Raw genomic sequence first — 21,459 nt, 5'->3', positions numbered from 1 at the left:
CATGGAAGTGCAAGGAATGTGATATGGGATTATGCTTGCAGTTAGACAGGAACTGCTTCAGAGAGACCACATTCAAATGACTGGATTGAAGGATCCAAAAACGCCGGGAGGACTGGAGTACAACAAATGGCTCCTGAGTGAAAACCGTGCAATCCAGTGTCTCAAAAACACTTGTATATATTTATTATAGTTCCTTTTTCAAGATTGAGGCATTAGATTCTTTCGATCATGAGTTTTCAGATTTTTTCTAAATAAAAACCAGTAAAATTTCTTCCCGTTTTAAATTATTTTGTCTATTTAAATTCTATTTACTAACTCATTACACAAAATAATGTACAATAACTGTAATTTCCTGAAAGCCTATAATTTTCTGAAAAAAATGACACCTTACACTTGAAGATACCACATTATGTTCTAATTGTATACTCAAAAAAACAAAATGAGTGAAAACGGCCAATTTTAGCTTTGGGTTCTAAAGGGTTAATGAGAGAAAAACTATTTTGCCCAAACTTTTATTGGATGGAGTTAGTATTCTTGATAAAAAATGTAATAGTAAACTTATAAAGTTATTGTTACTGTATTCACTGGAAGAAAGCGTGGTTACTCCCTGAGAAATATTGTATGTCCAATAAAATAAGAGGGGTACACTTTAAGATTCTTCATAATGTTTACCCAACTAACTCACAAATTTCCTCTTTTGTTGATATCTCTGACCTTTGTGTATTCTGTAAAGTTGAGAAAGAAACTTTGTTTAATTTATTCTACCACTGTAATCAGGTTAAGCCTCTTTGGCAGAGCTTGGGTCTTTATCTTTCTCATTTTGTCAAATGTGAATTAAACTTTTCATTGAAGGATATATTCCTCTATTTTTCTGGGAGTGTCTGTGCTATTGATAGTGTTGTTAATTTCTTTGTGTTGCATTGTAAATTTTTAATTCACAAAAACAAATTTCTCAAGACTTTGCCTAGACTTGAGGCCTTTATTGCTGAGATTTCCCTCGTTGTTAAATCTCTTAAACTCATTGATAATAGTAAGAACCAGAAGTTTCTTAAGTACTATGTACAGTTTTTTCCTATTTGAGGAGGCTGTTGTCTTTTTTTCTTTTTTTTTTATTATTATTATGAATGTTTTCATTGCAGTGCTGTATGTTGTATTTCTTTGTTAAAAGGAATATCAATAAAAAAATAAAATAAAAAAAAGATTTTATTTAAATGATCAGTACTTTTTTTTTGGCTCATTGTTTATAAGTTGCAGACATAAAAATCAATGAACCTTAATTACAAAATAAGATATATTCAGCTGATCTTGTCTAAATATACATATGTTTTTAATAAACCTTTCCACTTTAACATTTATGATGATTATTTGTAAAAGATTATGATAATTTAGTAATTTTATTAGGATTGAGTAAGTGTTGAGATCTCTAAGTTCTTGAAACAAAAAATCATGCTTGATTAGATTTACTTTTTATTAGGCTTACTTTATTTGTTTGATATTATGTATAAAAAATAATGCATGTTTTTAATCTATAGGACAGTTTTCCTGAATTGCTAAAATACATTTCTTGGAACCATCACCCACTTTCTCAAAAATGTAAATACAAAACCAAATCTTCAAACTACATTCAGAGACCATCTGACGCTTTTCAAAATAAAGAAATTTACTCAAAACCATCTTATCTGTGCTCAAAATCAAACAATGCTTTCAGATCATACACAGCTCAATATCAGAAACACTGCAGAGCATTCATTAGATCATTCACTCCAAATATATAAATATAATATGAAAACCTTCTGGATCAAAAAGTAAAAAATTAAATAATAGACTACATTTATTTTAAGTTAAAATGATTATACTGGTCAAGACTATTGAATGTCTGTAGCCTATAGACTATAGGTAGTATTTCTGCTGTTTGAAAGTAAAACACATAGCCCCACAAGCACAGGATTCAGGAAAGTTGTTTTTGGGGTACAATATTTAGGCTATATGTATTGCCTATCATGTCCATTTATAGCCTTTACACATCAGCTTGTATACTCGTATGGTTAAAAAGCTGCAAATTTCAAGACGCTGGCGTCACGTCAGGTCGTCACGTGGGTCAGCCGTTTGAAAGTTCAAGACGTTCGGATAGACGTTCGATCGGTCGGTCAGTCGTTCGGATGTTTGATTTTGGCACGGAGTACCCGCCATACGGTGTGCTGAAGGTGTTCCTGGAGAACGTGATCCGCGACGCCGTCACCTACACCGAGCACGCCAAGAGAAAGACCGTCACCGCCATGGACGTTGTGTACGCGCTCAAACGACAGGGACGCACCTTGTACGGCTTCGGAGGATAAAAGACCACAACCACAAACCCAACGGCTCTTTTCAGAGCCACACACACTCTCACTTAAAGAGACGAAGTTTAAGTATATTGAAATATAATGCTGGTTTGTATAATTCACCGAGAATTTTAAACATATTTTATGTCGAACTGTTATGTAGTTTGTCTATTTCTATTTGCTTTATCACCGTATTTGTTCTGTGGAAGCTACTGTCACCAAAACAAATTTCTGGTGTATAAACATACGGAGCAAATATATATATTTTTGCAATTTTATTAGATTTTTCTAAATTGGAGTTGGTGTTACATATTGCTGTAGGAGCTCTGGTAATGAAAATCTTTCATTTGGCAGAGAATAAAACGGTCTAATTCTCTTAATGAGTTAATAAGGAATTGTACAAATTACACAATTTGATATACTGTGTGATATTTGAGACTGATTTCATTGTAACAAAAAGAGCGGGAACTGAACAAAGGAAACGGAGTCGGTGGGGGGTGTCGGTCAAACATGTAGCGGTGGGCGGAGTTATAATCTTGCCGCATGTGATTGGCCCTCGTTCCAGCCATTATTCTTCGAGTTGTCCAATTAAACACGAGTTCGTGGGTTTGACCAATGAAAACACGCCATCAGAAGCTTCCCTGTCTCTCTGATAATTAGCATAGACCAGTCAATAAATCCCTCTGTCCAGCTCTTTCTCATCATTGTCTCGTGAGGTTTTGATCTTCAGCAGCATCATGCCTGAACCAGCAAAGCCCGCGCCGAAGAAAGGCTCCAAGAAGGCCGTCACGAAGAGCGCCGCGAAAGCAGGAAAGAAGCGCAGAAAGTCCAGGAAGGAGAGCTACGCCATATACGTGTACAAAGTGCTGAAGCAGGTTCATCCTGACACCGGGATCTCTTCGAAGGCGATGGGCATCATGAACTCTTTCGTCAACGACATCTTCGAGCGCATCGCCGGTGAGTCGTCTCGTCTCGCTCACTACAACAAGCGCTCCACCATCACTTCCCGAGAGATCCAGACCGCCGTGCGTCTGCTGCTGCCCGGGGAGCTGGCCAAACACGCCGTGTCTGAGGGCACCAAGGCCGTCACCAAGTACACCAGCTCCAAGTAGAGCTCCGCTGCAGCTCAACACACAAAGGCTCTTTTAAGAGCCACACATCTTCTCACTGAAAGAGCTTCTGACCGTGGTGTGGAGTCAAGGCTCACAGCGTGAATGGTTTATTTTAAAATTTTGTAGAGGTTTAGCGTTTTATCGCAATATAACAATATGATGAGTGATTACAGCACACAACCAATACTGTTTATTTAACTACGTATTTTAAGTGTCATTATCACTTCATCTACAGCGATATCGTTGACTCGATTGCAAATAAATGCACAGACACTATTTAACTGAACAGAGATGACATAACTGAATCCAATGATGAACTGCCTTTAACTATCATTTTTGCATTATTGACACTGTTTTCCTAATGAATGTTGTTCAGTTGCTTTGACGCAATGTATTTTGTTTAAAGCGCTATATAAATACATAAAGGTGACATTATGCTAAATCGCTAACTACTTCGTTTGACACTAGGTTTTACCCTTTTGGTTAACTTCTAATCAAGGATCAACAGAATCCTGATTAAAAATTAATAAAATCTGAAAAATACACCTTCTCCACAAAGTGTGTGTGTATCTATCTATCAACTAATTATTGAGTGCTGTACATGCTCATACTTTTCAGTTTGCCAAGATTTCTAAAAATGCTTTCTTTGTAATATTCTAATTTTCTGAGATACTGAATTTGGGATTTTCCTTAGTTGTCAGTTATCATCATCATAAATTAAAAGAAAGTAACATTTGAAATATATCAGTCTGTGTGTAATGAATGAATATATTACACAATCTCACACACACACGCACGCACGCACACACACACACACACACACGCACACACACACCCGGTGGGCATCATTTTAGCTGCAGCGCCCGGGGAGCAGTTGGGGGTTCAGTGCCTTGCTCAAGGACACCTCAGTCGTGGTATTTCCAGCCCAAGACTCAAACCCACAACTCTAGGGTTAGGAGTCAAACTCTTTAAACACTAGGCCACGACTTCCCAATAACAGACTTATATTAAAATTGACAGATTTAATGGATCATTGATCTAAATTTAATTAGATTAAAAATATGGGATCAGTGCTTTTTGCCTTGAAAATTACTTGACAATACTTTAGCACACTTTTAGCATTTCTTGAATGTTTTCTGTCGTGTTGTTTCTGAAAGCTGTGGAGGCGTGGCTTTGGAGATCAGTGTTGGAGGGAAGTTCAGTGATTGGTTTGAAATCTTACAGACTCTAAACCAATGAGCGACTCGCACGCTCTTTTAAATACAGTTGAGCGACATCCATAGCCTATACTCACTGTTTCTGCATTACAAACGGAGAAATATCTATCAACAATGAGCGGAAGAGGCAAAACCGGCGGCAAAGCGAGAGCGAAGGCCAAGACTCGCTCCTCCAGAGCAGGGCTGCAGTTCCCCGTCGGTCGTGTTCACAGACTTCTCCGCAAAGGGAACTACGCCGAGCGCGTCGGTGCCGGAGCTCCCGTCTATCTGGCGGCTGTGCTCGAGTATCTGACCGCTGAGATCCTGGAGTTGGCTGGAAACGCCGCGAGAGACAACAAGAAGACCCGCATCATTCCCCGTCACCTGCAGCTGGCGGTGCGCAATGATGAGGAGCTCAACAAACTCCTGGGTCGAGTGACCATCGCTCAGGGCGGCGTGCTGCCCAACATCCAGGCCGTGCTGCTGCCCAAGAAGAGCGAGAAACCCGCCAAAGCCAAGTAAACCGAGTCCGCTCTGCTTCTCCAACACAAAGGCTCTTTTAAGAGCCACCCATTTTATCTCTTACAGAGCACTTTTCTGATTGGTTAAATTTTAACTAGTTAGAAAACTTAGAACCTAAAACGTAAATTTATGGAAACCGGTATGCACCAAATCAACTAAATTAGTTTTGCTTTAAGTAGAAGTGTTAACCTTCATAATAGTCACTGGGGCAAATCAGAATGGTCTTGGTGAGGATAAGTAAAAACTATTTGCTGTGTTTACATATATTCATACGCATACACAACAACATAGAAGGAAAGAGAAAAAATAGAAAAAATAAGTACAACAATATCAGTAAGTTTGTCTGCGCACACACAACTGTAGAAAGTATATTTTTTATTTAATTTACAAAGTATGTCGTGAGGGAACACATTACTCCTGTCCTTGCTTCACTACACTGGCTTCCTGTCCGCTTTAGGATTGATTTCAAGATTTTAAATGGGTTGGCGCCTGCTTCTTTATCAGAGCTTTTACATGTCCAAGCTCCTGTTAAAGCACTGAGGTCATCCAATCAGGTGCTCCTCAATGTTCCGAGAACCAGGTTAAACAATAAAGGTGACCGAGCTTTTTCAGTGGTGGCACCTAAATTATGGAATAGTTTACCTGGACACATAAGAACTGCTCAGACTGTCAGTTCTTAAGACACACTTGTATTGCTTTTATTTCGAGCTGAGCTTTGACATTGTGATGTTTTTACTGTATTTGTCTTATTTGTGTGTGACTTTTTATTTATTTATTAAAGGCGTCTACAAAATGACAATGTAAATGTAGAGTATTTGTTTGATTCTTAAAGTAATAAATGGAACAAAGCATTTTGAGCGGGAAATACAAACAGTACTCCGTTTGAAAACAGGAGATGCGCAGTCATTGGCTAGCAGTCCAGTGCAGACGTCACACATCAGCCAATCACAAGCTTCTGCACCCTGACGCCATCCTAAAATGCTTTAAAAGCAGCTGTGTTGGAAACACTGTTACACTCGTATTCTGAAGTGATTAGACTGCAGCGATGGCAAGAACCAAGCAGACCGCTCGTAAATCCACCGGTGGTAAAGCCCCTAGGAAGCAGCTCGCTACTAAAGCCGCCCGGAAGAGCGCCCCAGCCACCGGCGGCGTCAAGAAGCCCCACCGTTACAGGCCCGGGACCGTGGCTCTCCGAGAGATCCGCCGCTATCAGAAGTCCACCGAGCTGCTGATCCGCAAACTGCCTTTCCAGCGTCTGGTGCGAGAGATCGCTCAGGATTTCAAGACGGACCTGCGCTTCCAGAGCTCCGCTGTCATGGCCCTGCAGGAGTCCAGCGAGGCTTATCTGGTCGGTCTGTTCGAGGACACCAACCTGTGCGCCATCCACGCCAAGAGAGTCACCATCATGCCCAAAGACATCCAGCTGGCCCGCCGCATCCGCGGAGAGCGCGCTTAAACCCGCCGCTGCATCAGCCGCGTCACACCACAAAGGCTCTTTTAAGAGCCGCCCACATCACTCTCAAATGAGACCGTTTCCACTGGAACTGATTTTAAATCAATATAACATTACGGTTGTTTAAACTGTTTTTGCGCATTATTAATCTCTAATTATACACGTGCAAAAACATTGACATACAGTGGTGGTGGTAATTATGATTCTTTCAAGAGATTCATTCACTTTTCAGTTCGTTCGCCAAAATGATTCGTTCAGATTCGTTCAGTGACCATGTCTTGGTAAAATGACGACGACCTATAACGTACGTGTGCAATGACACCCTTATGTAGTTAAATACTTAACAGTAAAAATGCCATATAATGTCTTAACTTGTGTGTAATACAGCCGTGTAATTATAAGGTATAAATATAGGAAAAAATACTACCTTCACAGTTTCAGACAATTCTGCTTGGGTTTATACTTGTCTTAGGCGTCTTAACGGTTTTAGATCTCTCTTCAAAGAATAATCACAGGCGAAACCGTAGATGTGTTAACAAACTTTAACCCTCTGACCCTCTTCGTTTGGGAGTCACATTTACTAGACGGTGGGCCGAGGGTCCGTATCTGCTTTACTTTTCGAAACGGATGATCCCCATGGAGGGAGAACCTGGATTTGTAAAGTTGGGACGGTTGTTTTCTCAACGATATGAAAAGTGTTGCCAATCCCATTTATTGCACATTTTCCCCAAATTAACCAATCAGATGTAGTTTATTTAGAACAGCTGTTACACGGATGATTTAGCTTTCAGATACGAGCGAGCAGCAGCGTATTGATATCTAGTTTTTTGTACTAATCTTATGTTGTTACTGCAACTACACTGCACATATCTGTACATGTTGTTTATACTGTATCTATTCTGCTCTTATATATATTTAATTTATATTACTGTTAACCATAGGCTACTACTTAACTGTGTACTACTGTCCATTCTGCACTGTACAGTACAGACCAAAAGTTTGGAAACATTACTATTTTTAATGTTTTTAAAGAAGTTTCTTCTGTTCACCAAGCCTGCATTTATTTGATCAAAAAAAAAAACAGTAATATTGTGAAATATTATTACAACTTAAAATAATAGTTTTCTATTTTAATATCCTTAATTTATTCCTGTGATGCAAAGCTGAATTTTCAGCATCATTCCTCCAGCTTCAGTGTCACATGTAACATCAGTCGATCACATGATCATTTAGAAATCATTCTAATATTCTGATTTATTATGAGTGTTGAAACACTTCTGCTGTCTCATATATTTGATCAATAAAAGGTTAAAAAGAACTGCATTTATTCAAAATAAAAAAAAACATATTTTCTAATAATATAAATCTTCTTTACTATCACTTTTTATCAAGTTAACACATCCTTGCTGAATAAAAGTAGTGATTTTTTTTTACTTTTTATTGATCAAAGTATCCTAAAAAGTATCACATGTTCTGAAAACATATTAAGCAGCAGAACTGTTTCCAACTTTGATAATGAATCATTAGATTAAAATGATTTCTAAAGGATCATGTGATAATGATCCTAAAAATTCAGCTTTGCATCACAGAAATTAATGATAATTTAAAGTGTAATAAATTTAAAAACAATTATTTTAAATTGCAATAATATATCACAATATTACATTTGTTTCTGTATGTTTTAGCAAATAAATGCAGGCTTGATGAGCAGTACATCGTATGACAAACGGTGGTTACATAAAATAAAAACTGTACAAATGGATAAAGTAACGTCTATATTCTCATTTTGTGTCAAACTGAATATGTAGCAGAATTAGTTAAAACAGTTCTTATCTTAAATAGTACAATCTTAAATCCTGGGCGCGAAGCTCGCCAGTGTGTTCACAAACGCGTCACCAGCACCGACACTTTCCACGCACGCTATTGGACGAAGGCAACAGATACGTCATGCAGGTCGGACCCCGCACGTAGCTGCTTGCTCTATTCGCCGGGAAAATAACCTGCAGAGAGTTATCGATATTATAGTAATGGACAAAGTGTGTGAGTGGCAACAATTTTTATTTGCTTTGTCGAAAAGCGTAGCGGTTAGGTATAAAAATCTGGGTTATCCCTCACCACAGATCGTTTGAAAACACGAAATCTCCCCTCGGCCCACCGTCTGTACCTTCTTCGCGGCCAAAAGTGACCGAAGCCTTGAAATGTTACTTTTTTCTTCTTCAGGAAAACCAATGTAACATATTTTTGTTCAATAATATTTTTTTTTATTATTATATATGATTTTTAGTGAATTTTATGATACTATGCAATATTTTTACAATTTTAATGAGCTATTTTCTCCATTAGAATTAATATATTTTTATCTCTTTATTTATTTACTATTTTTTAATAAATGCAATAGTTCACATTAAAATAGAGTGAAAGCATTTAAAATCAATTTTTTGATGTGAGAATTGGGCAATCTGGAGGCATTAAAAAAGTAAAAACTTGTGTAATGTTGCGTAACCTCTTGTATTAACACCCTATATAGATATATACAGAGGCTTTTGGATTCCCATAGTTTTTGTGTGTGTGTGCGCGCGTGTGCGTGTGTGTGTGTGTGCGCGCGCGTGTGTGTGCGTGTGTGTGTGTGCGCGCGTGTGTGTGTGAGAGAGAGAGCCCCTTTTGTATTTTTTCCATTTATTGATTGGTGAGTAGAGTCTGTAGAGTCGCCCCTTGATTGCTGCACACTTTTTCAGTTTTCACATTTTTTCGTATTTCCCATTCATTTCCTATGTCGGTCATTTTTGACCGCGAAGAAGGTAAGTGTGACTACTTTTTTTGGACTCTTTAACATATCCAAATCATGTCCATGATTTTTTTGTATGTTCATATTGCTAATGTGACAAAAGTCACCAAGTGTCATCTCATTCCGTTGAAGCTACGATTTTTTAAATGTCAAAATATAAACATTTTCGGTCAAAAATGACTGAAGAGGGCCAGAGGGTTCCTGTTGTGTAATTGGTTAGTTTTCTAAACCAATAATAAAAATATACCTCGAATGCTTGTGGTGTTTAATGTACAAGTAGAGATAATTTTGTTCTAATAGTTCTTTATTAATGGGGGAGCTGAGCAGCACTGATTTGTTTAATATGTTATCTGCAGCTCTCTGTTTACTTCAAAGGGATAGTTCACCCAAAAATAAAAAAAAAATGTGTCATTAACCCTTTAGGCGCCAGAGGTTTTTTCCTAAAACTTTCGATTTTGACATCTTAATTTCAAAAGGCTATATATTAAAAGTGATAAAAGATAGAGACGTTCTGTCAATTATAAAAATATTAAGGATGAGCCAATGTGTATGTAGGGATTACATTTTCCCCATCGAATTTGCATATTATGACGTCATATGGGCGTGGTCATCTTGAATTTCAGAATTTTCATGAAAAGTCATGTGTTTAAATGATAAAATGCAGCACTTCTTTCCCCCCAAAATGTCCCTCACCTTCTGTGTGCTATATTGCACAATACTGAATGCTCAGGTAAATAGTAAGTAGTAAACAAACTGTAAATCATTACTAATAAATGGTAGAAACAAACCGAATGCATGTAGTGGTTGGGATTGTCAATTTACTACATACAGCAGGCACTCTGACTCCATCTATGGGGCACATATATATTATTCATATGACACACAAACACAAGTAGACAAGACCTGTTTAGTTTAAAAGCTCTGCCCCGTGTCACATCGCCTCCTGCTACGAGCAGCGCGGTCAGATCTGCGTCGCGCACGCGTCGAGTGTGCACAGCTCGGACTGCTGTCAGTGTCATTGCGACTCCCTTGCCTCCTAACTGTCCTATGAATACTTCGATTGCGAGTCCGACTCTCTAACCATTAGGCCACGACTTCCCCCAAAATCAACAAACCCTCACGAGAATTTAGTTGTTGACACCTGAGTCACCTCAGTAGGCTCAATAGTAGTTTTTGATAAATCCTTAGGGTATATTTGTTTTTATTTTTTATTATTATTTTTTTTTTTACCAGCTTGTGCTCCTATCGTACATCGGCGAGAGCCTCTCAGCTAAACAACCTTAACTTCCCCGTTTACGGTCGTCGAGACTTACCCATCTGGTGCCGGCGAGGCTTTACCCGTTCGATGCAGTGTGCTCCCATCGGACGTCAGCGAGAGTTTTCCCGGTCGGGTTCAATACTTGCTGCCCTCAAGCGAGTCTCATCCATCTGGTGCCGTGAGTATCGACCTCCCATCGGATGTTGCAAGAGTCTCCCTGTCGGTCAGCCCAAAAACCTTTTTATCTGCCCAACCGAGAGGACCCAGACGTCTGTCGTCCTGAGTCACTCTCCAGTGGAAGGCATGGGCTCTCGCGGTCAGCCATTTGCCCTCCGGCCTCTGAATAGCAGGGGCTCCTCAGCCAGTAGGGCCCATACGCCGACACCGTGACCTATTCCAGTCGAGGCACCTCGGGCCCTCCCGGTCAGGCTATACCACCACGCCGCTCGTCCTCACCGTTCCAGCACTGTGAGCTCCCGTTGAGCACCGACCGGACGCCTCTAACACAGTCCAGGACCTGCAGCCGGTAGGACCTACCCTTCCACGCTTAAATCACTCCCACTGGAGTAACGTAGGCTCTTCCGGCCCGCCAACGAGATGACTTCTTAGAAAAATAAAATCAGCCCCCACCAGTACTCAATGCTGTTTTTGGGGGGCGTTCTTAAACTGGCGGCTGTGCTTCGTTCATTTGCTATTTGGGGTACTCTAGGTTCGGGCCATTCGTGAGCTCGGAGCCCTTCCCCGGACAGATACGCATACCATACCTCTGCTAATTATATTTAAGCGTGAACTCATGAACTATATATACTACCTTGATCGTTGTATGTACTTTTTAAAAAAATTACTTAAATGAGATGAATGCAATCAATGCAAAATTAACAAAACTAAACATTTCCATAACATTCTTCAAGTATTTATACGTAAAATCATGAAAACCTCATTTGTACAACGTTCCAATAAAATGTAAAATATTAACTGTTTCAAAAGCTTTTGGCTGGTCTAAAAAAAAAACACAAGTAAATTCTTGATTTTCAAGTGCAAGGGTAACCTTGTCAATCAGGTGAAGAAAAACCATATATCTTTTCTCCCAGGCATTTTAATCTAATATTAATACTTATACTATATAAGTTTTTTTTTTTTTTTTTTTTCGAAAACCATATTGATGTTTGCAAATAATAGAATGTAAGTTAAAAGGAGTTTTTTTTTCTCTAAATTTTTTGAGAAACACGGCAAAATAGATATAGGTCTATAGTTGTATAAATTTGTGCATCATCTGCTTTAAAGGGATAGGTCACCCAAAAATGAAAATTATGTCATTAATGACTCTTGTCGTTCCAAACCCGCGAGATCTCCGTTCATCTTCTGAACACAGTTTAAGATATTTTAGGTTTAGTCCGAGAGCTCTCAGTCCCTCCATTGAAGCTGTGTGTACGGTCTACTGTCCATGTCCAGAAAGGGAAGAAAAACATCATCAAAGTAGTCCATGTGACATCAGAGGCTCAGTTAGAATTTGTTGAAGCATCGAAAATACATTTTGGTCCAAAAATAGCAAAAAGTGCGACTTTATTCAGCATTGTCTTCTCTTCCGTGTCTGTTGTGAGAGAGAGTTCAAAACAAAGCAGTTTGTGATATCCGGTTCACGAACGAATCATTCGATGTAACCGGATCTTTTTGAACCAGTTCACCAAATCGAACTGAATCGTTTTAAACGGTTCGCGTCTCTAATACGCATTAATCCACAAATGACTTAAGCTGTTAACTTTTTTAATGTGTCTGACACTCCCTCTGAGTTCAAACAAACCAATATCAGTAATTAATTTACTCAAACAGTAATAACTTTATTTTTAAATCCTCTGGTACAAAACCTGTTTTGAAAGAAAGAGAGAAAAAAAATGTGAACAAGTGGCTGCAATACTGAACATTTGACCTGGGGGGTATTCCAGAAAGCAGGGTTAACTTACCGTGAACTAAAACCTGAACTCTCGGTTGATTAACCCCAAACCTTGCTTACTCGAGGTATGTGGTTCCAAAAACTCGTCCGGGAGTAAGTTAATTCAACTCAGAGTATGTTCTTGGTTAAGACTCAAGACATTCTCAACAGAGCGACGAATTGACGAGTCACTATAGAAACGGATGCTAAGAAAAAGCGCGCCATGCTGTTTCTTTCTTCTTCTTTTGTTAATTAGTTGTTTACATGCTTAGAGCATATCGCCACCTAATTGATGGCTGTGCAATCATTTTTATTTTTTTCCATTTAATCTTTAATACTTGAGAATGTGAATTATATTGTTTATTTTATGCTAATTATACATTAAGTCATATCAGATATGTATTTTGATTTAGAATTTAGACATTATAGAAAAATGCCACTCCATGCAGTGAGATATAACATATAATAAATAAAATATATAAATATATATAAGTTAAACATTACCTTGTCATAGTGTTTTATAATTTATACATAACTCTTATATATGCCAATAAAAGAAATAATCATATTAGAATAATATATTACCTTATTTATTACTTATATTAGCGCTTCCTCATTAACATACATATATATATATATATATATATATATATATATATATATATATATATATATATATAATAGGCTATATTACATATTCTAATATTATATAATGTTGTGCGGTATCTGTCACGCCCACTGAAGGCTCGCTGAAGTGAACTAATCCTGGAACATAACCTTCTCTGGAGCAGGTTATGTTCAGAGAGTGAGTTGCTATGACAACTAACATAACCTGAAAGTTACCTCCGTTTTTGGAACCGAAAGTTGAGGTTATCCATTTACTTACTCTTAAACATACCCGGGTATGTCACATAACCTGCTTTCTGGAATACCCTCCAGCCTGACAATAGTAATAATAATAATAATAATAATAATAATAATAATAATAATAATAATAATAATAATAATATTTAATCAATACTTCCACCTATTTCCTGAATTTCATGTGGCTTAAAAGTAGAAATAACAGGAAAGTTTCCCAATGTTTCATTTAGGATTACACCATTACCAGTAGATATTATCAGCTAATGTCCGTTTGAAGAAACAATTATGATTTGTACACAAGTTTCACAAACGTCTATCTTGTTGTTGGAGCAAGGATCTGTAGAAGTGTTTCTGCTGCTCCAACAGTTCTCAGACTTGCTCCACAGCAATGAATAAAATTAAAATAAATAAAATAAATCTGCAATTTTGCTATTTAAAGGAGATTAGACTGCTCTCAGCACAATTTTCAAAGATTTATTCATTTATTCACTTCAGGCATAATTCTTCAGATTATGGTTTGACTGCAAACCTTACACAAGTTCAAAAAAACACTGCAGCAGTCATCTCAGCTGGACGGGGTTTGATCTGAGCCTAATGCGTGTAAACATGATGCAGATGATCTTAAAAATGCTTTAAAACATGGGTTTTAATATGAAACTCAACGTTAGATCAGGGTTTGGATTAAATTAAATCATTGTTTCCTGCTCTAACTAATGAAGGGGGGAGCGTCATGTGACGCGCGCTGGTTTCAGTCAGGTCCTGTAAACAGATGTAAAACGCCTCTCTGTAGTACTCGTTTGTTAATCGTTTTCGACGCTGGACTGAAACAAGAAACAGCTTCATCATGTCTGGAAGAGGCAAAGGCGGTAAAGGACTCGGGAAAGGAGGCGCTAAGCGTCACCGTAAAGTTCTGCGCGATAACATCCAGGGAATCACCAAACCCGCCATTCGTCGTCTAGCTCGCCGCGGCGGAGTCAAGCGCATATCCGGTCTGATCTACGAGGAGACCCGCGGTGTGCTGAAGGTGTTCCTGGAGAACGTGATCCGCGACGCCGTCACCTACACCGAGCACGCCAAGAGAAAGACCGTCACCGCCATGGACGTTGTGTACGCGCTCAAACGACAGGGACGCACCTTGTACGGCTTCGGAGGATAAAAGACCACAACCACAAACCCAACGGCTCTTTTCAGAGCCACACACACTCTCACTTAAAGAGATTAACTTCCAGTGTTACAATGTGAAGTGTAATGCTATTAGTGAAAATGTTGAGGGTTTGTGGACAAATTCGTTTTTGTGAAGTTTAATGCAAGGTTGTGTAATACCGACAATAGGAATATATTTTCATGTGTAACTTATTCAGCTTTTGTTTTATTTGTAATCGTTTCTATTATGTTTTCACTGTTGTTCTGTGGAAGCTTCCGTCACCAAAATAAATTTATCTTGTGTGTAAATCTACCGAGCAAAATTAAATTGTTTTTTCTGACTCATTGTTTTTCGCGTGTTTGTGTATATATATATATATATATATATATATATATATATATATATATATATATGTAATGTTATATATTATTGTAGGGGGCGTGCATAAAGAGATTTTGTTTTTTTTTCTCTTACATTGCTTTTCATTTTCTTTGTTTAGTCTTCATTTGATTTAAAGCGATTAATGAAGTAAAAAGAAAATGTAGTAACATGACATTGAAATTTCCAATGTCAGGAAAACTGGATAATTAAAATAACGCTTCCTTATTTTCTTTGCCTCTTCTTCACTAAATTCTTGAAGAACATTCTTTTCAGTTGACTGAGGAAGTAGTTTGGATAATATATTTCTGATAAACTTATGTTAATTATTTGCCCAAAATTCTGGTTGAGGTATTATTTATTTAATATCTCATTTTTTCACTGCTAAATATTACAAACATAAGGTTAACTTTCTAAACTGTATGGAATATTACAGCAAACACACAAAAGCTCTTTCAGTGAGAAGATGTGTGGCTCTTAAAAGAGCCTTTGTGTGTTGAGCTGCAGCGGAGCTCTACTTGGAGCTGGTGTACTTGGTGACGGCCTTGGTGCCCTCAGACACGGCGTGTTTGGCCAGCTCCCCGGGCAGCAGCAGACGCACGGCGGTCTGGATCTCTCGGGAAGTGATGGTGGAGCGCTTGTTGTAGTGAGCGAGACGAGACGACTCACCGGCGATGCGCTCGAAGATGTCGTTGACGAAAGAGTTCATGATGCCCATCGCCTTCGAAGAGATCCCGGTGTCAGGATGAACCTGCTTCAGCACTTTGTACACGTAGATGGCGTAGCTCTCCTTCCTGGACTTTCTGCGCTTCTTTCCTCCTTTCGCGGCGCTCTTAGTGACGGCCTTCTTGGAGCCTTTCTTCGGCGCGGGCTTTGCTGGTTCAGGCATGATGCTGCTGGAGATCAAAACCTCACGAGACAATGATGAGAAAGAGCCGGACAGAGGCATTTATTGACTGGTCTATGCTAATTATCAGAGAGACAGGGAAGCTTCTGATGGCGTATTTTCATTGGTCAAACCCACGAACTCGTGTAATTTGTGCAATTCCTTATTAACTCATTAAGATAATTAGACCGTTTTATTCTCTGTTCTGCCAATTTCACTTATTCTCAAACTTAAGCGGTAATAAATTTGAATCAAAAGATAGACTAAACAAGCAAATGAAAATGCCAAATGAAAGGTTTTCATTACCAGAGTTCCTACAGCAATATTTAACACCAGCTCCAATTTAGAAAAATCAAAGAAAATTGCAAAAATATATGTATTTGCTCGGTATGTTTATACACCAGAAATTTGTTTTGGTGACAGTAGTTTCCACAGAACAAAGACGATGATAAAGCACAAATAGAAATAGACAAACTACACAACAGTTCGACATAAAATACGTTTAACGTTCTCGGCGAATTATACAAACCAGCATTATATTTCAATATACTTAAATTTCGTCTCTTTAAGTGAGAGTGTGTGTGGCTCTGAAAAGAGCCGTTGGGTTTGTGGTTGTGGTCTTTTATCCTCCGAAGCCGTACAAGGTGCGTCCCTGTCGTTTGAGCGCGTACACAACGTCCATGGCGGTGACGGTCTTTCTCTTGGCGTGCTCGGTGTAGGTGACGGCGTCGCGGATCACGTTCTCCAGGAACACCTTCAGCACACCGCGGGTCTCCTCGTAGATCAGACCGGAGATGCGCTTGACTCCGCCGCGGCGAGCTAGACGACGAATGGCGGGTTTGGTGATTCCCTGGATGTTATCGCGCAGAACTTTACGGTGACGCTTAGCGCCTCCTTTCCCGAGTCCTTTACCGCCTTTGCCTCTTCCGGACATGATGAGATAACTCTTATTGCAATCGAGCACCGACACCAAATAAAAGACGAGTGCTGCAGAGAGGCGTTTTACATTTGCTTACAGGACCTGACTGAAACCAGCGCGCGTCACATGACGGTTCCCTCTTCACTAGTTAAAGCAGGAAATAATGAGGTTTAATCCAAACCCTGATCTAACAACTTAATCTGTTTGGGGTAGATTTGCATTTTTTAGAGTGGAAAAAAGAGAATAATATTGATAGGAGTCAGGTTAGTAGATACCTAGAGGAGAAGTATTCTATGTTTACTAAGATATATACAGATGCATCAAAAACAGAAGATGATAGAGTAGGAGCTGCGTTCATTATACCAGAAAAGAATGTTATGTTTAATAAGAGAGTAAATTATAAATTGTCAGTGTATACAGGAGAAATGCTGGCCATTCTCTTAGCCCTTGAGTGGGTTGAAAATAGTAGGTCAAGGGAAGTGTTAATAGGGTCAGATTCAAGCAGTGCATTAACCAGTATTAAGAACATGCATTCAGAAGCAAGACAGGATATTTTGTTGGAAATAGCCCAAGCCGTTTATAGAATTAATAGAGTAGGAGTAGTAATAACATTCATCTGGATTCCAGCCCATATAGGAGTAGAAGGAAATGAATTGGCTGATAAAAATGCCACAAATGCTACAAAAAAAACAGAGATAGATATGGTAATATGGTATAGTAAGGCGGAAGTTAAAAGCATAATTAAAGCAGAAATCAGAAAGAAATGGCAAGAGGAGTGGAATATAGAAACAAAAGCGAAAATGTACTACAGTATCCAAAAGGGGGTAGGAGGTATGAGAGAAAATAATAGGAATAAAAAAGAAGAGGACATTATTTCGAGAATGAGATTTGGGCATTCTGGATTAAATAGTACGCTTAAAATAATAGGGAAACATGAGACTGGGATGTGTGAGGTCTGTAATATTAATGAAACAGTAGAACATGTATTTATTAATTGTCATAGTTATAAGGAGGAAAGGATGAGACTGAAAGACTGGTTTAGAAAAGAAATAAATAAATTTTTAAATGAAGGAAATATTACAAATGAATTCAGGGCATGTAGGGTATAGAGCGATATTTGTGTTTTTGAATAAAACAGGGCTTAGTAGAAGGATATGAGTGTAGTTGTCTTAGAAAGTTGTAGTTAATAATAATGATAATGTATGAATATTAATAATGTTATTAGATATTTATGAAGTTATTTATTGTCTTATGTATTTATTTATTTAAGGGTAGTAGTGACAGTGAGAAAAGGCTATTGTGATCCACACTCCATATCAGAAGAAGAACTTAAAGTTTTAAAAGATTGCTTTGCCAAAGATTTAGAAGACTTTATCTGCATAATATTTAGAGACATAATTGGGAGACGCTTTTAATCGGACTTACTCATGATTGAGCGGCAGGAACTACAGATGTCCTATCAGACAATAAATCAGTGGTTCTCAATTTAAGTAAACACATACTATAACCAAATTACTTGTATTTTGACCTTAAACATTGCAACAGACACTTTTGACGCACAGTGAACTTGACAATTTATAATACCTTAATATTAACCTTATAATTAAACGGCTGTATTACACACAAGTTAAGAAAGTATATGGCATTTTTACTGTTAAGTATTTAACTACATAAGGGTGTCATTGCACACGGACGTTATAGGTCGTCGTCATTTTACCAAGACATGGTCACTGAACGAATCTGAACGAATCATTTTGGCGAACGAACTGAAAAGTGAATGAATCTCTTGAAAGAATCATAATTACCACCACCACAGTATGTCAATGTTTTTGCACTTGTATAATTAGATTAATAATGCGCAAAAACAGTTTAAACAACCGTAATGTTATATTGATTCAGAATCAGTTCCAGTGGAAACGGTCTCATTTGAGAGTGATGTAGGTGGCTCTTAAAAGAGCCTTTGTGGTGTGACGCGGCTGATGCAGCGGCGGGTTTAAGCGCGCTCTCCGCGGATGCGGCGGGCCAGCTGGATGTCTTTGGGCATGATGGTGACTCTCTTGGCGTGGATGGCGCACAGGTTGGTGTCCTCGAACAGACCGACCAGATAAGCCTCGCTGGACTCCTGCAGGGCCATGACAGCGGAGCTCTGGAAGCGCAGGTCCGTCTTGAAATCCTGAGCGATCTCTCGCACCAGACGCTGGAAAGGCAGTTTGCGGATCAGCAGCTCGGTGGACTTCTGATAGCGACGGATCTCTCGGAGAGCCACGGTCCCGGGCCTGTAACGGTGGGGCTTCTTGACGCCGCCGGTGGCTGGGGCGCTCTTCCGGGCGGCTTTAGTAGCGAGCTGCTTCCTCGGGGCTTTACCACCGGTGGATTTACGAGCGGTCTGCTTGGTTCTTGCCATCGCTGCAGTCTAATCACTTCAGAATACGAGTGTAACAGTGTTTCCAACACAGCTGCTTTTAAAGCATTTTAGGATGGAGTCAGGGTGCAGAAGCTTGTGATTGGCTGATGTGTGACGTCTGCACTGGACTGCTAGCCAATGACTGCGCATTTCCTGTTTTCAAACGGAGAACTGATTTTGTTTCCCGCTCAAAATGCTTTGTTCTGCTTATTACTTCACGGATCAAACACTCTACACTATTTTTAGCCATTTTATAGACGCTTTTATCCAAAGCGATTCTTTTTAAAGAGGCAAATAGACACAGGAAGTGCTTGAAATACCAAGTTTTAGGCTTTGTTCAAATAAGTACAAACTGGAAAGAGTGAATAAATAAAGAAACAGCAAAATATATAGTTATATATTTTTTCTTCTTAAATAAAAAAACACGGTCACATACAATATCTATATATTTTTTTATTATCCTTTCAATAAGGTCAGACAATACAGCAGCGAGTTCCGCTGTGAGTGACAAAAACAAGTGAGCACACATCTCTTTTATAATCTTCAGCCCATTGTTTTCCCATGTCTCTAACATCATAGATACCACATGTGTGTCTCATTACTCACATAATTATCCTCTACGAGCAGGTGATAATGACATCTCCTTGTACTCAGACCCAGCACATGTGAACACTCACATAACATCACAGCAATACATGAGTTAACATATGGTGTAAATATGGATAGAATGGATTACTTGAATTTCTCTCTCACAACATACCATATGGTTTTTGCTTAGTGGTCTAAATCGCCGCAGAGTGGCTATTATGAGTGTTAAAAGTTGTACTTAAAGCAAAACTAGCAAATTCAGTTGATGTGGTGTATATTAGATTGCGTACATTTCAGAAATAGTACAATCAGAAAAGTGCTCTATAAGAGATAAAATGGGTGGCTCTTAAAAGGGCCTTTGTGTTTCAGAAACGGATCGGACTCGGTTTACTTGGCTTTGGCGGGTTTCTCGCTCTTCTTGGGCAGCAGCACGGCCTGGATGTTGGGCAGCACGCCGCCCTGAGCGATGGTCACTCGACCCAGGAGTTTGTTGAGCTCCTCATCATTGCGCACCGCCAGCTGCAGGTGACGGGGAATGATGCGGGTCTTCTTGTTGTCTCTCGCGGCGTTTCCAGCCAACTCCAGGATCTCAGCGGTCAGATACTCGAGCACAGCCGCCAGATAGACGGGAGCTCCGGCACCGACGCGCTCGGCGTAGTTCCCTTTGCGGAGAAGTCTGTGAACACGACCGACGGGGAACTGCAGCCCTGCTCTGGAGGAGCGAGTCTTGGCCTTCGCTCTCGCTTTACCGCCGGTTTTGCCTCTTCCGCTCATTGTTGATAGATATTTCTACGTTTGTAATGCAGAAACAATGAGTATATGAATGTCGCTCAACTGTATTTAATAGAGCGTGCGAGTCGCTCATTGGTTTAGAGTCTGTAAGATTTCAAACCAATCACTGAACTTCCCTCCAACACTGATCTCCAAAGCCACGCCTCCACAGCTTTCAGAAACAACACGACAGAAAACTTTCAATAAATGCTAAAAGTGTGCTAAAGTATTGTCAAGTAATTGTCAAGGCAAAAAGCACTGATCCCATATTTTTAATCTAATTAAATTTAGATCAATGATCCATTAAATATGTCAATTTTAATATAAGTCTGTTACTGGGAAGTCGTGGCCTAGTGTTTAAAGAGTTTGACTCCTAACCCTAGAGTTGTGGGTTTGAGTCTTGGGCTGGAAATACCACGACTGAGGTGTCCTTGAGCAAGGCACTGAACCCCCAACTGCTCCCCGGGCGCTGCAGCTAAAATGATGCCCACTGTTCCGGGTGTGTGTGTGCGTGTGTGTGTGTGTGTGTGTGTGTGCGTGCGTGTGTGTGTGTGTGTGTGTGTGTGTGTGTGTGTGTGTGTGTGTGAGTGTGAGTGTGTGTGTGTGTGTGTGTGTGTGCGTGCGTGTGTGTGTGTGTGAGTGTGAGTGTGTGTGTGTGCGTGCGTGCTTGTGTGTGTGTGTGTGTGTGTGTGTGCGTGCGTGCGTGCTTGTGTGTGTCTGTGTGTGTGTGTGTGTGTGTGTGTGCGTGCGTGGGTGCGTGCGTGCGTGTGTGTGTGTGAGTGTGTGTGTGTGTGCGTGCGTGCGTGTGTGTGTGTGTGTGTGTGTGTGTGCGTGCGTGCGTGCGTGTGTGTGTGTGTGTGTGTGTGTGTGTGTGCAATTTGGATGGGTTAAATGTAGAGCACGGATTCTGAGTATAGGGCACCATACT

General features: G+C 39.5%; 8 protein-coding genes across 8 annotated transcripts; 4 read left to right on the top strand and 4 right to left on the bottom strand.

The window, feature by feature from the left end:
* Window positions 1-3,043: 3,043 nt before the first annotated feature.
* Window positions 3,044-3,510, top strand: LOC132112063 (histone H2B-like). Its single transcript, XM_059519657.1, has one exon. It carries the CDS (start codon window positions 3,059-3,061, stop codon window positions 3,431-3,433), a length of 375 nt encoding a protein of 124 aa, XP_059375640.1. The 5' UTR covers window positions 3,044-3,058; the 3' UTR covers window positions 3,434-3,510.
* Window positions 3,511-4,758: 1,248 nt separating this feature from the next.
* LOC132111968 (histone H2A-like) lies at window positions 4,759-5,176 on the top strand. The gene has a single exon (XM_059519572.1). It carries the CDS (start codon window positions 4,765-4,767, stop codon window positions 5,149-5,151), a length of 387 nt encoding a protein of 128 aa, XP_059375555.1. The 5' UTR covers window positions 4,759-4,764; the 3' UTR covers window positions 5,152-5,176.
* Window positions 5,177-6,172: 996 nt separating this feature from the next.
* LOC132111844 (histone H3-like) lies at window positions 6,173-6,630 on the top strand. Its single transcript, XM_059519476.1, has one exon. The coding sequence runs from the start codon at window positions 6,197-6,199 to the stop codon at window positions 6,605-6,607; it is 411 nt and encodes a 136-aa protein (XP_059375459.1). The 5' UTR covers window positions 6,173-6,196; the 3' UTR covers window positions 6,608-6,630.
* Window positions 6,631-14,233: 7,603 nt separating this feature from the next.
* Window positions 14,234-14,638, top strand: LOC132112176 (histone H4). Its single transcript, XM_059519746.1, has one exon. The coding sequence runs from the start codon at window positions 14,286-14,288 to the stop codon at window positions 14,595-14,597; it is 312 nt and encodes a 103-aa protein (XP_059375729.1). The 5' UTR covers window positions 14,234-14,285; the 3' UTR covers window positions 14,598-14,638.
* A 756-nt stretch (window positions 14,639-15,394) lies between these two features.
* LOC132111791 (histone H2B-like) lies at window positions 15,395-15,885 on the bottom strand. The gene has a single exon (XM_059519391.1). It carries the CDS (start codon window positions 15,850-15,852, stop codon window positions 15,478-15,480), a length of 375 nt encoding a protein of 124 aa, XP_059375374.1. The 5' UTR covers window positions 15,853-15,885; the 3' UTR covers window positions 15,395-15,477.
* Window positions 15,886-16,404: 519 nt separating this feature from the next.
* Window positions 16,405-18,197, bottom strand: LOC132099270 (histone H4-like). Its single transcript, XM_059505708.1, has 2 exons — window positions 18,194-18,197; window positions 16,405-16,836 (listed from the first exon to the last, which is right to left on the bottom strand). Exons 1-2 carry the CDS (start codon window positions 18,195-18,197, stop codon window positions 16,472-16,474), a joined length of 369 nt encoding a protein of 122 aa, XP_059361691.1. The 3' UTR covers window positions 16,405-16,471.
* Window positions 18,198-18,739: 542 nt separating this feature from the next.
* On the bottom strand, window positions 18,740-19,221 carry LOC132111868 (histone H3-like). Its single transcript, XM_059519507.1, has one exon. The coding sequence runs from the start codon at window positions 19,170-19,172 to the stop codon at window positions 18,762-18,764; it is 411 nt and encodes a 136-aa protein (XP_059375490.1). The 5' UTR covers window positions 19,173-19,221; the 3' UTR covers window positions 18,740-18,761.
* A 910-nt stretch (window positions 19,222-20,131) lies between these two features.
* Window positions 20,132-20,562, bottom strand: LOC132112010 (histone H2A-like). The gene has a single exon (XM_059519611.1). It carries the CDS (start codon window positions 20,532-20,534, stop codon window positions 20,148-20,150), a length of 387 nt encoding a protein of 128 aa, XP_059375594.1. The 5' UTR covers window positions 20,535-20,562; the 3' UTR covers window positions 20,132-20,147.
* Between the last annotated feature and the right edge of the window lie 897 nt (window positions 20,563-21,459).

The sequence above is a fragment of the Carassius carassius genome, chromosome 2 (genome assembly GCF_963082965.1).
Source record: "Carassius carassius chromosome 2, fCarCar2.1, whole genome shotgun sequence".
NCBI lineage: Eukaryota > Metazoa > Chordata > Actinopteri > Cypriniformes > Cyprinidae > Carassius > Carassius carassius.
This window is presented reverse-complemented; position numbering and strand designations above follow the sequence as displayed.

What these genes read in the sequence shown, in the direction of transcription:
- LOC132112063 (XM_059519657.1), top strand. Translation starts at nt 3,059, where the DNA reads ATGCCTGAACCAGCAAAGCCCGCGCCGAAGAAAGGCTCCAAGAAGGCC.
- LOC132111968 (XM_059519572.1), top strand. Translation starts at nt 4,765, where the DNA reads ATGAGCGGAAGAGGCAAAACCGGCGGCAAAGCGAGAGCGAAGGCCAAG.
- LOC132111844 (XM_059519476.1), top strand. Translation starts at nt 6,197, where the DNA reads ATGGCAAGAACCAAGCAGACCGCTCGTAAATCCACCGGTGGTAAAGCC.
- LOC132112176 (XM_059519746.1), top strand. Translation starts at nt 14,286, where the DNA reads ATGTCTGGAAGAGGCAAAGGCGGTAAAGGACTCGGGAAAGGAGGCGCT.
- LOC132111791 (XM_059519391.1), bottom strand. Translation starts at nt 15,852, where the DNA reads ATGCCTGAACCAGCAAAGCCCGCGCCGAAGAAAGGCTCCAAGAAGGCC.
- LOC132111868 (XM_059519507.1), bottom strand. Translation starts at nt 19,172, where the DNA reads ATGGCAAGAACCAAGCAGACCGCTCGTAAATCCACCGGTGGTAAAGCC.
- LOC132112010 (XM_059519611.1), bottom strand. Translation starts at nt 20,534, where the DNA reads ATGAGCGGAAGAGGCAAAACCGGCGGTAAAGCGAGAGCGAAGGCCAAG.